The following is a 12,696-nucleotide window of genomic DNA, read 5'->3' on the forward strand; positions in this document are numbered from 1 at the left end:
GCACATATAACATTGTGTGATAACCTGATAAAAGAAAATGTTTTTCAGCATACAATATTTAAGACTTAGATAAGCATTCAGTTTAAAAAGCTATCCTGAACCAAGAACACCAAGTATCAATAGCTTAAAGCCCTCCAAATCTTATCTTTGATTGTCTACAGATCACTTGGTTGCAGCTCTGTGTTCTTGTGAGGCAGTTAATGCAGCTAATTAGAGACAGAGCTGCAGTCAACATTTGATTTTAAAGAGTCGAACTTCTAGACAAGGCTGATTCCAGCTAAACTAACACTCCAGCAGCTAAATCGATCACCGCACAGATAGATATTTGGGGGATTTGGGGCTGAAACCAAAGGGACATGGCAAACAGGGAAAGAAAATATCACATCACGTACTCACATCAGAAGGAAAATTCAGTATATTCAGCACATACCGCGCTTGAAAAATACTCAGAGGGGAAACAGTTCACGCGAAGCAAGAAGCTCGATCGACCTGTCAGGATGCCCCTGTTGGCCCCCTGTTCCTCCCATCCTCTCTGCATGTGTATGAGTCCTGCTGCATTCAAGCACTAGACAATGTACGCAGCGGACTATACACAACAACCTATTAGTTTGTTACATTTTCTGCAGCTCCAGAAACCAACCACCTGCAAGAGTACTGCCTGCCCTCAGGCTTCCTCTCTGTCAGTGGGTATGTATAAAATTGCCTGAAAATGTGGTAACATGTTGAACTTGACCTCAGCTTTAGATCTATTCAGTTCTAAGCTCTTGAGCTTTTGAAAAAAATCAACAGACTGCACAGCTGCCAAAGATGTGAAAGCATTTTGAATCATTAACACAAAGTGAGAGAAGACAAACCTGTTGTTATATAATTGGTTGTTGTGGCTTTCAGTGAGTTTTATACAAAAAAGTTTAGGGTTTAGGGTTAGGGATAACCCTCAAGGCTTCTGCAGCAGTACATTTTTCCACATTAGAATACAGTCACAAGGAATATAAAATTGCAAAAAAAAAAAAAAAAATCAGCCTATATGTTTTTTTAAAAGTTGCAGGAAATGTAGACAGCAAAATTCATGGCAGGAAACATTTTTACAACAGAAAATATCACAACAGTGCATATAAATGGCTCCACTCACTCACTCACTCACTCACTCACTCACTCACTCACTCACTCACTCACTCACTCACTCACTCCACTTGAAGGGTAAACATTGCTGCTGTCTCTAGTTGGCAACAGAACTGTTAGCAAGCTAAACAAAGTATTCAATCCATATGTATACACACACACACAGGTATTTTGGTAAAGTGAGCTTTTTGTATGTGCTCTGGTCTTTCATCCACATGTAAATGGTGTTTCAGGCCACTAAAATCAAAGCTTTTGAAAAAAATACTTTGTGTTTCGGTGAGGAAAAGAAATTTTTGTCTTGCAATGTCAAAGGTGTGTACCTTTATCTCCTTTTTTTAATGTTAAATTGTGCACATTGCTATCATCTCCAGCCTTCCGATTGGCTAACAATTCATACAGTTAGGGTTATATCACCACATGTTGCTTTGGCATACTCTTGACAGTGCTCTTAGTGTCTTTATGTGAAAATTTCCATCTCAAAAAAAAAATACCCGCGTTTGTATGTGTGGATGTAGTCTCATATTTTGTTAATCTACAACAACCGACAAATAACCTGGCATACACCTCTGAAGGAGAGCAACGTGTAAACATGGTTTGATGAGGTGCGTGGACAATCAAAAGAAAAAGAAAAAAGGAATTAGGAAAAGAATGCCACTGGTGCTAGCGGTGCTAATTTCAGCAACACTTGGAAAGCAACCTGACATCATAAGTTTGCAATATTATGCACACATTATGCAATATGTCACAATTTTCAACAAAATTTACAATGTGATTTGATCACTGAACAATGTGATTATTGGCTTAAAATAGCTCTTAAATACGTCATCCATTAAACTGGGCTCGAATTTTGAATATTTTGATATTGTGAGACTAGCCTGCTTGTCATCTGATTTTTTTCTCTCTTTAATTAATTTACAGGACATCCTTAACCTTGATGTCATCAGTGACATCACTGTGGTCTGAGACCTCGTCACAAAAAGTGGGTATTTAAACACCACGTAGAGCGCAATGAAAGATGCTATTGAACAGTGTGGGACACTGGAGATCCACATGCAGACATTAGGCCTACTTACAGCTCTGTTACACAGCTGAACTGACAAGGTGGATCTATGGTTGAGCTGAGGCAGCCAAAGTCATCCTATGTCAGGCAAGGTCCAATGTGGCCAAAAGAGAACTGCAGATGTGAGCCAAACACTCATTTCTGTCTTGTTTTTTGGCAACTTACCACATTCAAACTGTCACAGAGTGAACCTGGAGCTTTTACTGCCCCCTTTGAAATTGCACACTTGGCTTTATTGATGATCTACCCTTGGCAAAGCACTGAATGTAAGTGTCTCACTCAAGGAGGTGAGTGAAGGGAACAAGGATGGACAAAGGGAAGTCAGGTGAGGACAAGGTAACTCACAGGGGACGGTGCGGAGGTAGAGGTTGTCCCGGATGATCTGCTGCAGCTCGTGGTCCACTGAGCCTTTCTGGAAACGCAGGTTGAGGTAGTGGCGCAGGTCCTTGTCTATCACGCCCCCTGGAGGAACACAAAGGTCAATAATCAATAATCGAAAGCACCAAATTCAAATAAATGCAATTACTCTAAGACTGATACCAAAATTTGTTCCAGTCAAGTTATAAAAGGAAAGAGCCTAATCAGCCTTTGATCAGAAATGGGGACAGCTGGATGTGTTTGTGAATTATCCAGGCAAGGAAAATTGCTTGCCTCACACGTTTTTTTTTTCTTTTCGTGCAAACCTCAACAACAAGCAGAGGAAGAACCAAACACTGCAGCATCAAATGACCCAGAATCTCCCAAGACCACAGTAAACAATTTAAATTCGCTGAAAATCCTACAAACAAACACTAATGAACACACTTGGCACTCACAGATCCAGCATTTGTCAAGCGCGGCCACGGATTGGCGGAGGTATTAATTGGAGCTGTGGCCAAACACGTGTGGAGATATGTCTACACATAAATCAGCCACCAACTCCCCGAGGGGCTGTTTTTACTCCCTCTTATTTGCCCTCACCTGGGTTACCTCCCCCTTCTTTTCTTTTCTCTGTGTCTCTCTAGCAATCCCAGCTCTGTAAATGGACTTCAATTTAAAACCAGTGACTCCTGCTGGCTCAGCAGGACTGAGGGGGTTAAAAAGTGATCAAGGGACCACAGACAAATGGAGGTAAGGGATAAGCGGGAAGGAAGGCAAAGGCAAATCCCGTGGCAGGGGTGGGGGGGTGGGGGGGAGGGGGGGGGGGGGGTAGAAAGTAGCAAACTAAAACAAGCTTTATCTCCACCTCCTCCTTCTGCAACAAATACTCCATCTATCTACTCTGCCACACACTCGTATAATCACATTTGAAATGGAGGCAAGACAGGACGGCTAAGTGGAGGAGGGGGAATGGTCGGCTGATGTTACTTAAGGGATTCCTCGCGGTGTCGCTTTAACCAACATACTTGTCATGTTTGTTACTCCTCTGCATAGAAGCAGAGAAGCAGACCGAGTGGATTTGACTAACCTTCAACATCCAGTTTGAAGCAGCAACTTGGCACAGTGCCACATACCACTTAGCTGCCCCCTTCTTTTCCCCCGTGTGCTCCCGAGGCAACGACATCCACGCATGATATGTTGGAGAGCATGCATATCACCAGTGCACACATGTAGAGACGGGGGTATCCACACAATTGACTGTAAACGAGCTCAGAGGGAAGGTGGGTGAAATAGCAGCAAATATAATGAGTGGCACATTAATTCAAGAATAACCTAGTTTGGAAGTTTTCTGTCATACTGGGGATCAATTATTCAGCACATTCTGGTTCTTCACTTCTGTGTTCTCGAAGTACACACACACACACACACACACAAATACAAACACACACACACACACACACACACACACACACAAATACAGCAAGATGCATAAATCCCAAACTATTTCACGCAGCGTTGCATTATAATCATGCAAACCTGAAATACAGAGACCGGCTCCATCTGAGTCTCTGTCAAAGGTGTAGAGCAGTACAACCAGCCAATTTACATTTGCATGAGAAAAGAAGGCAAGCCGGTGAATCTGCATACTGAAAAGGTGAGCACATTCAAAATTCACACACACACACAGACACACACACACACACACACACACATACACACACAAAAGCACAAAAATTAAAACAGTGAATGGCACCTCTTCCACAGGCAGCGGTTGTGCATCCACTACACAGAGAGAGTCACAGTCCTCTTTCCACAGGTTTTGTGATGCAAATAATCTCCACTGGAGGTAATCTTGCGCTGTATCTCTCCCGATGGAATCCCCCCCTCAAACAGTACTGTCCTGTCCCTCAGGTCCTCAACTCTGTCTCTGTTTGCCCAGTCCAGCAACTGCCAGTCAGCCCGCGAGCTGAATCACCTCTCTCTGCACTCCACAGAGGAGAGATGACATGGGCGAGCGCAGCAGAATGAGTGGTTGAGAAACATTGAAGCAAAGAGAGAGAGAGTGTGTGTGTGTGTGTGTGTGTGAGAGAGAGAGACGGTGGCAAAGCGGAGGGGAAGGGAAGTGTGTGATGCTGCGAGTGAGGGAGAGCGACTGCTGAAGCACAGCTATGGCTGTGGGGACCTATCGCAATGAAATCCCTGGTTTTCCCTTCAGATTCACAGGTCCTGCAACGCCCCCCATCTGCTGTACAGTGCACTACATGGGTTTTTATATGCCTATTAGTGATTAAAAGCAATCCTGCCACATCGTCTTCCTTGGCTTATAGCATCCAGATGGCTTGGAAATGACCATCTTCCACCATCAGAAACCATGTGGCGAAACTAAATAATATGCTTCAGCCAAACGCAGTGCTGTCTCACTCCCACAGAACAGTATTCCTACTAATTAATTTGCTGTTTGTTTACTCTGTGTTTAGAAACCCATAGCAATTTTTTCATTTCTGGTCACGTCATACGTGCCATCTTGGCAATGACATTTATTCTCTGTTTCAAATTAAATCTTTGTAAAGCTTTACAGCACACTGATGTTGATACTGATATAAAATCCCATATATGTAAATTTATTTTCTAAAACTTCCCACAATGTAAAAAAGGGTTTGGTTTTATTAATGGTTTATCAGCAACAAGAAATGCATCTTTTTGCATGTGTTTCTTCAAGCAGAGCTGGATGTCTAGTTATGAACCAGAGACTAAACAGCAGTTTTCAATGAAAGAAGACGGCGCATGAGTTCAGGAGCATGACCAGGAGTGAGCTTGTTTTGTTTTTTCTTTTCCACATTCACAAGGATGTGTACTGTGAGTTCATCTTTCAGGATCAGACTGTCAGGGCAGAGTTCTACTGCAATTTCCTGAAGCGTTGGAGGTAGGACACTGGTCCCAAATCACCTAAACGGTGGTGCGTGCCATCGTGCCATTACCTTGCCACACACAGGGCAATAAAAAATGTAGGAGCTTTTTGGAGCTTGCCAGATTTGACTCCCTGTGACTTCATCCTCTTCACCAAACTGAAATTCAAGTTGAAGGGTCACTGTTGTGACACAGCGGAGATCAAACACTTGCAAGTGGTCTGAATGGGACTTCCAGGCTAAAAATAGCAGCAATACTGGAAGCAGCACTGTCTAAGGATACTACCTTGAAGGGAAGACAACCCAGGCAAAGGTTTTTGAGATATTTAACTTCTATTTGAGAGCATAGACAGCAAAGCAGGGAGAAAATTACATAAAATACAGCAGTGCGTAAACTAGGTGTGAGTTTTGATTTACATGGGAAGATGTGTACTAGTTTATATTCACACTTTGCAGTTTAGCTATTGCCCCTAAAGGAATCAGTCTAATTCCATTACTCGTGAAGTGGATTGATTTTATTATACACTATATTACTAAGTATTCAATCACTCATCCAAACCATTGACTTCGGGTGTTCCAATTGCATGCATGGCCACAGGTGTATGAAATCAAGCACCTTCTGTAGGCATGCAGACTCCTTCTACAACCATTTGTGAAAGAATGGGTCGCTCTCAGGAGCTCAGTGAATTCCAGCGTGGTGGCATGATAGGATGCCACCTGCGCAACAACTCTAGTCGTGACATTGCCTCGCTAGTAAATATTTCACAGTCAAGTGTTAGTAGTGGTAGCTAAGTGGAAGCGACTGGGAACAAAAGGCACTCAGCTAGGAAGTGGTAGGCCACTTTTTCAGAAGTTGCAAGTTGTCCACTAGTGCACAAAGCAAGGTCCATAAAGACATGGATGAGCAGGCTTGGTGTAGAAGAACATGACTGGCCTGTACAGAGTCCTGACCCTTAACCCAATAGAACACCTTTGGGGTGAATTACAGCGGAAACTGATCTCACAAATCTACTTCTGGAAGAATGGCCAAAAATTTCCATAAACAACAAGAATCAGTTAGAGCAACCACCACCGGAGTCTCTACTCAATACATCCCAATATGTGGCCACAGATCCAAAAATAGATTGTGTGAGTATGTGGGCAGGCAAGAGTGCATAAGGGTGCAAATCAAGCAGCAACTCTATGGTCAATGAGGTGTATAAGGCTGAAGGAGGTCTTTTAATGTGATGCAAAGTTGTTGTTTTTTTCCTGTTAAGGTGCTTCTTCATCAGTTCCTCCCACTCTGACAGAGATGCCTCATAACATCACAAAGCTGCCAATGGGGAAAGGTGAATGACAGAGCGAGCGTAAAAACAAGAGGGCTGGAGGAAGACAAAAAAAAATGACTGCAAATTGACAGTACCCGAGGAAAATCCACTCGCTGATGCATTATCAGCTTAACATGAATCAAGCATTCACGTCTATTAGGCAGTTATTGCTTCCACTTTCACCTTGAGCAAATGGCTCTATGCACGCAAGACATGAAAAAGCATCTTAGCACGATGCAAAATGAAAAGACTCCTCCGTGCAGTTGAGGGAGCACTTCTGGTGTGTTTAGAGCCAAAATCAGATTTTTTTATTACTGTTTCTAAAACAGATGGATGAAGGAAAATTGTTGTTGCTCTGCAGAAGAAGACAATTCCCTGTTTAAGCTCAGCAGGTGTCATGTAAATCCCCTGGGAGGCTGGGAGAGAGAGAGAAAGAGCGAACAGCCTGTGGAGAGTCAAAAAACAAGAGAGCAGCTGGTTCCTCCAGGGGATCAAGGTGTTATAACAGTTAACTGCCTCATACCTAGGCACAAACCAGTCAAGCTCACAGAGGAGTTCCGGCTACCACTGCAAGATATTAAGGTGGAGGAAAAGCTCTCAAGAACAGCAGTCTGCTCTAAAAAGATGTCCGTTTTTAAATGCATGGCATATGGCATATGCCCTTTCAGTTCATTTGCCTTCAACAATTTAAACTAGGCTTGCAATGAATTATTCATGGTTGGTTGCACTTGGCTTGCAGTTGGAAATAAGTTGTTGACAAATTCTTAATAATATCAATGTTTTAAGAGGAGAAAATAAGTCAATTTACATGCATGCAGGTAAATTTAAAAAAAAAAACTTATCAGCAGCTTTTAACTTGTTTGATCAGAAGCCAATGAATTAAAGCCAAAGAGATTTCCTTACTCAGCTAAAACATAAACATAAGAGACTCTTGAACCACGTCTTCAGCGAACCTACTCCTGCATCAGAGCAAAGCAGCGCTTGTTTTTAAGCTCAGTTTTACACCAAGAAAAAAAAGCTCTTTTTTCTTCTAATCTAGGCTGAGTTGGAAAACGTCTTTGCTGATAAAATGGGACGTCCATTTTTAGAGACAGCCTCAAGTGGCCATTTAAGGAACTACAGTTTCCAGCACTTTCACACCAGCCTCGTATTTCAGCTCCAGAGATGGCCATTTCCTAATATTTGCATTTGTGATTGAAAAGATGTCGTCACCTCTAAAACAACCCCTTGGTCAGAAACGTCTGAGTGACTAAAGCTTGTAAAAATAAAGACAAACAACCTCACATGGTCATCTTGATGGACTAAATACACAACCGGCATATAAGGATCAATATATTGTCTACTGGCAGAGCCTATTGTCATTTCAAGACTTTTTTGCCCTTTTTGATAATTTAAGAATTCAACTCAAATTCAACAAAATCTTCCACAATTGCCCAAAGACCTTTTTCACTGTCAAGAACAGTGCAGCACGGAAGATTTCATGCTGACAGTCAGTCAGCTTGGAGTGCTGTCATCACAGCTTCAATGACACTATTTATCACACGCGCTCCAAGGGCATCCGTGAGCAGGCGCATATGTAGCATCATCACTCAGCGTGCACGCATGTGTTTGTGTGCGACTTGAAGTCAGAAAGAGCACCAGCAGACAGCTGTTTGGATAATCAGACTAATTAAATGATCAGGATGGGCTTAAAACCTTGCCAGTTTCACCAGACACACACTGCGCTCTGTTGATTAGTCTTCAATAGGAAAGCACGATGCCAACTTTGTGGTGAATCGCTAGAATCCATAAACGCCAACTGGCTTTCAGATGGAGCTACATGCAAATACACACAAAAATATTATTTAAATAGTTCTGGGACGACATTTTTGCTCCTACCACCTAAATAGGTTTACATGAAATGAGAAAAAACTGACAACCCTCATTACTCTTTATGCCTCAATTTATATGATTTAGGGTAAAAGGAACAAAGCACTGTTTTTATAATTCGTAGCTTCTTAACCATCAGTCAAACAGCTGCTGTTATTTACTCCTAATTTAATACAGAATTGGAACAAACAGTTGTCCCATGACACAGTTATAATTATCTTTCAAAAGAGAACATAATGAATAATGTTCGAGAGTCAAGGAAATGAATGAAAGCAAGTATACGTCTGGAATATGAGCCTTCATGTTTCCTTTGTTCAAGCCGAATGCGTGGCCCCATTCAAACAGGTTTCTACTTAAGATGAGTTAATGAACGCCATTCATCTAACATGAGGTCTGATTCGATGACTATACAGACAAACTCTACACAGGCTTTTTTGTACAGGTGGCTGAAAGGCCTTTGGAGTCTGCTATCTTTTCAATATTAAAATAAATGAATGATATACGTTATCTTAATGAAGAAAATGTGTTATATATTATATCGTCTTGAAGGCTTTGGATGGATTTAAGTCTGGGACTGTTAAAAAAAGCCCTTGGAAACTGAAACTCAAGTGAGGGTTTTCAGAATTCATATTTTCACTTTTTTGGTGATACCAGGCTGCCGTACATAATTTTTTGCTCTAGGAAAAAAAAATCCTCTCAACACCCATTAGATAAACAAAGGTTGAAGCTGTGCGATGTTATTATAGAGTCACTAATTTTCATAAAGAGAAATTGTGGTGGATGATTAGATTTGAACTAACTCTTTATTTTATAGCCTATCGCTGATGCCTCGTTTTTTCTAAACCAACAGGGATTTGGAACCGTTATCGGAAGGAACATGATAGCAGCATCAGACATGATAACACTTAAAGATAAGTGATATTTTACGGGAGGACAAGTAGTCTGCCGAGACTGAAAACCCTTATAAGATCAGTACTTTGAAAACCAATCATCAGAAATGGGAAACAAAAGTATACCCACAGCATTTTTCTTATAAAGCATTCTGCTGAAGTCGGGTCACAAATTTGAAGTAATTGTTAAACATCTTTGGCCCAAAAAGATGTAGAGTCAGACTTTTAAGAACCTTTTTAAAGCCAAAATATATATTAAAAACAACAACAAAAAAAATCGCTGGAGGAGAGCAGATTCAATTCAGCCTTTTTTATTGGACGCCCACAGAGGTGCAGGTTCAACAAAAACAAAGAGGAAAGCAAGAAGCGCCGAAAGAGAGTAGCCCTTAAGCACATGCAGGTCAGAGGCTGAAAGTGACCAATGCCCCTTATATTGAGAAAAGAACTGCTGGCGCTTCCTTCTTTTCCTGTATGGCTGTCACGGTACTGGGTCGTGTGACCCAGTGTTTGAGTTTTTATGTATCTTTTGTATTCATTTGTGTTCTAGTTTAGCTCATCCAGTTAATTTCTAGGTTGCAGTTTAGTCCTTTGTTTCTTAGTTGTTTCTGTCATCTCCCCCTGTACTGTCTACCTGTCATGTTTCATGTCCGTGTGGTCCTTGTTGTCAAGTTCGTGTCATGTCTATGTCTCCATGTTTCCTGCTTTATTTTTGAAAGAGTCTGGTGTTCTTTGTTCATTGTATTTAGTTTCACTGCCCCTGTCCTATCATTAGGTTCATGTGTGTCAGCTGTTCTTCCTCATGTGTTTCCACTTCCCCTGATCATCCCTGTGGGTATTTAGTCTCTGTGTTTCATTCAGTCTGTGTCGTGTCATCTGTGTACCTTCCCACTGGTCAAGTTAAGTGTTTTTCAGGATTTTGTGCAGTTCATGTTTGCCATTTGGTTTATGTTGTTTTTCATGCATCCGCACGATGAGGTTCCGTGCAGGTCATGTTCATGTCTGTTTCGTCACGCCATTTGGTTCACAGTTTCCATGCATCTGCACAGCATTCTGTTCACAGTGATCATAGTTATTCCTTTCAGTCATGTTAGGGTTTTTCCAGTTTAGGTTTCTGGTTAGTTGCGGTCTCTGTCCCTGTTATGTTTTGTCTACTCCCGTCTGTATCAGCCCAAATGAAGGCTCACTTTCAGTTTAAGTTCACTCCCGTCTCCTCACCTGTGTTCGCACCTGGGTCCACCACACACACCTCCGCACGGTCTGTCTCCACAGACCGTGACAGTGGCTCTTTAAATCTTGGCTGTTTCAAACTTTAGGCACCAATTATTTTCCAATTTGTGTCCAAATCTTAAAAAAACAAACAAAACAGTTACATACTCATCATTACCAGGTTACCAGATTACATACCTGTTTATGGTTATGGTCAGAAGCAATGGCCTGTTATGACAGATTTATAGTGTGGTATAGTAATTAATATTGCTGACATTTTTATGATGTAGACAGCTTGTACTGTCAAAATTAACCATAAATCTTATCAATTAAGGGGTGTAAGAGGTGTGAAACTGTCATAGTCAACCATTAATACAAATTATGAGGTCATAAAATAGGATTTATACATAGACAAAGTATTTAGTATAAAGTATAGATGGAGTACGATAACAAATGAATAAAAAGTAGAGGGCACTCGGCCCTAATTTTTTAAATATATTTTTATACATGTTGAATATATGAAACAAACCCTTAATATATTAATTTCAGTGTGTGTATATTATATATATATATATATATATATATATATATATATATATATATGTATATATATGTGTATATATATATGTATATATATATGTATATGTATATATATATGTATATATATGTATATGTATATATATATGTGTATATGTATATATATATATATATGTATATATAGATATATATATATGTATATATGTGTATATATATATATATATATATATATATATGTGTATATCATGTGTATATCATAATTATATGACCGTCGAGTATATGTTTTGTACAGATGTCATAAAAACCAAAACTCATGTTCTGAAAATACAGGACAAGACCCTGAAATATGGCTCCAAAGTTTCACCAAGTCCCACAGGTGATTACACAGCATGCCTTCCTTCCATTGCTTTATGCTGACCAACTTCAGCTCATCCACTGCCATGGAAATTCATTCAACCCACCAGCTGCTGACTTATATGTGAGCATTTGTGTGCGTTCCTGATGCTCAGCATCTGTCTCTTGGCAGGGAAGGCCTGGAGCCAGAAGCATAAAATTCTGGATAGATTCAGCACATAAACAGAAATGTGCATACATATTCTTGTTGTCCAATTTATATCGCTGTGGATACATGTTTATTTTTTAAAATAAATATCCAAAACTGCTAAATTATATCGACAGGAATCCTTTTCATTCAGTATCTTCACCCTTTAGAGGATGCAGATAATTCCTTAATGTCATTGGAGTACATGAATGAAATCGAAAGCAAAGAAAAAAACGCAATTTGAAAGTGTAAGAGTTTTTTTTGCTGCCATCAATACTAAAATCACAAATAGAAAATAAACTGCTGAAAGGAAGAAAATGTGCCAACACCCCTGTCATTGTAAAACAACACGACCTGCCAGAGGTTAAATAAATAAATAAATACACATGGAATAAAATAACTGTCAGACTACAACCATCATCCCACATGATCACACACTGCCTCTGCTATTTGTAGCATAGTGACTCTTGTTTTAAATCAGTGATCTGATAGAAATCCTTCCTATAGCTAAGTTTAAAGAGGAGAACTGGGAAAGGGTCTCTAGCAGTGGACATATATGCATGTGGATATCAGATGAACAGGTAAAAACTATTAAATAACATAACTTTTTTCCCCTCTAATCTTCTTTTATGTTTTTACATCACATCATGAGCAAACTTCACTTCTCATAATACAAAACCACCTATTTGGGATTAATTTGGGTTTAAATCAGATTAAAGCAACAAGCAAAGGTGCCTCTTTGAAACTCTTGGGTTGCTTTTACAGTGTTCTTCAGGTCAGTATTCATTTATACTTTTTGATCAATATTGATTTAATATATATGTCAGTATACTTCAGAATCAATCCTGCTACTTCTATCAGCAGTAATATCATCAATAAACACTAGTGGCCTGATTTCACA

The 12,696-nt window shown here is 40.2% G+C and overlaps 1 protein-coding gene across 12 annotated transcripts in view; it reads right to left on the minus strand.

The window, feature by feature from the left end:
* magi2a (membrane associated guanylate kinase, WW and PDZ domain containing 2a) overlaps positions 1-12,696 on the minus strand; it is a 257,427-nt gene that overhangs the window by 175,192 nt on the left and 69,539 nt on the right. For 11 of the 12 annotated variants that reach the window (XM_063460653.1, XM_063460652.1, XM_063460651.1 and 8 more), the window contains exon 2: positions 2,525-2,641. In XM_063460653.1, coding sequence (XP_063316723.1) covers positions 2,525-2,641 — 117 coding nt within the window. Of the gene's footprint in view, positions 1-2,524; positions 2,642-4,292; positions 4,671-12,696 lie in introns of those variants that run through there. The other variant, XM_063460658.1, reaches the window with a different exon arrangement.

The sequence above is a fragment of the Pelmatolapia mariae genome, linkage group LG17, assembly GCF_036321145.2.
Source record: "Pelmatolapia mariae isolate MD_Pm_ZW linkage group LG17, Pm_UMD_F_2, whole genome shotgun sequence".
In the NCBI taxonomy this organism is placed as follows: Eukaryota; Metazoa; Chordata; class Actinopteri; order Cichliformes; family Cichlidae; genus Pelmatolapia; species Pelmatolapia mariae.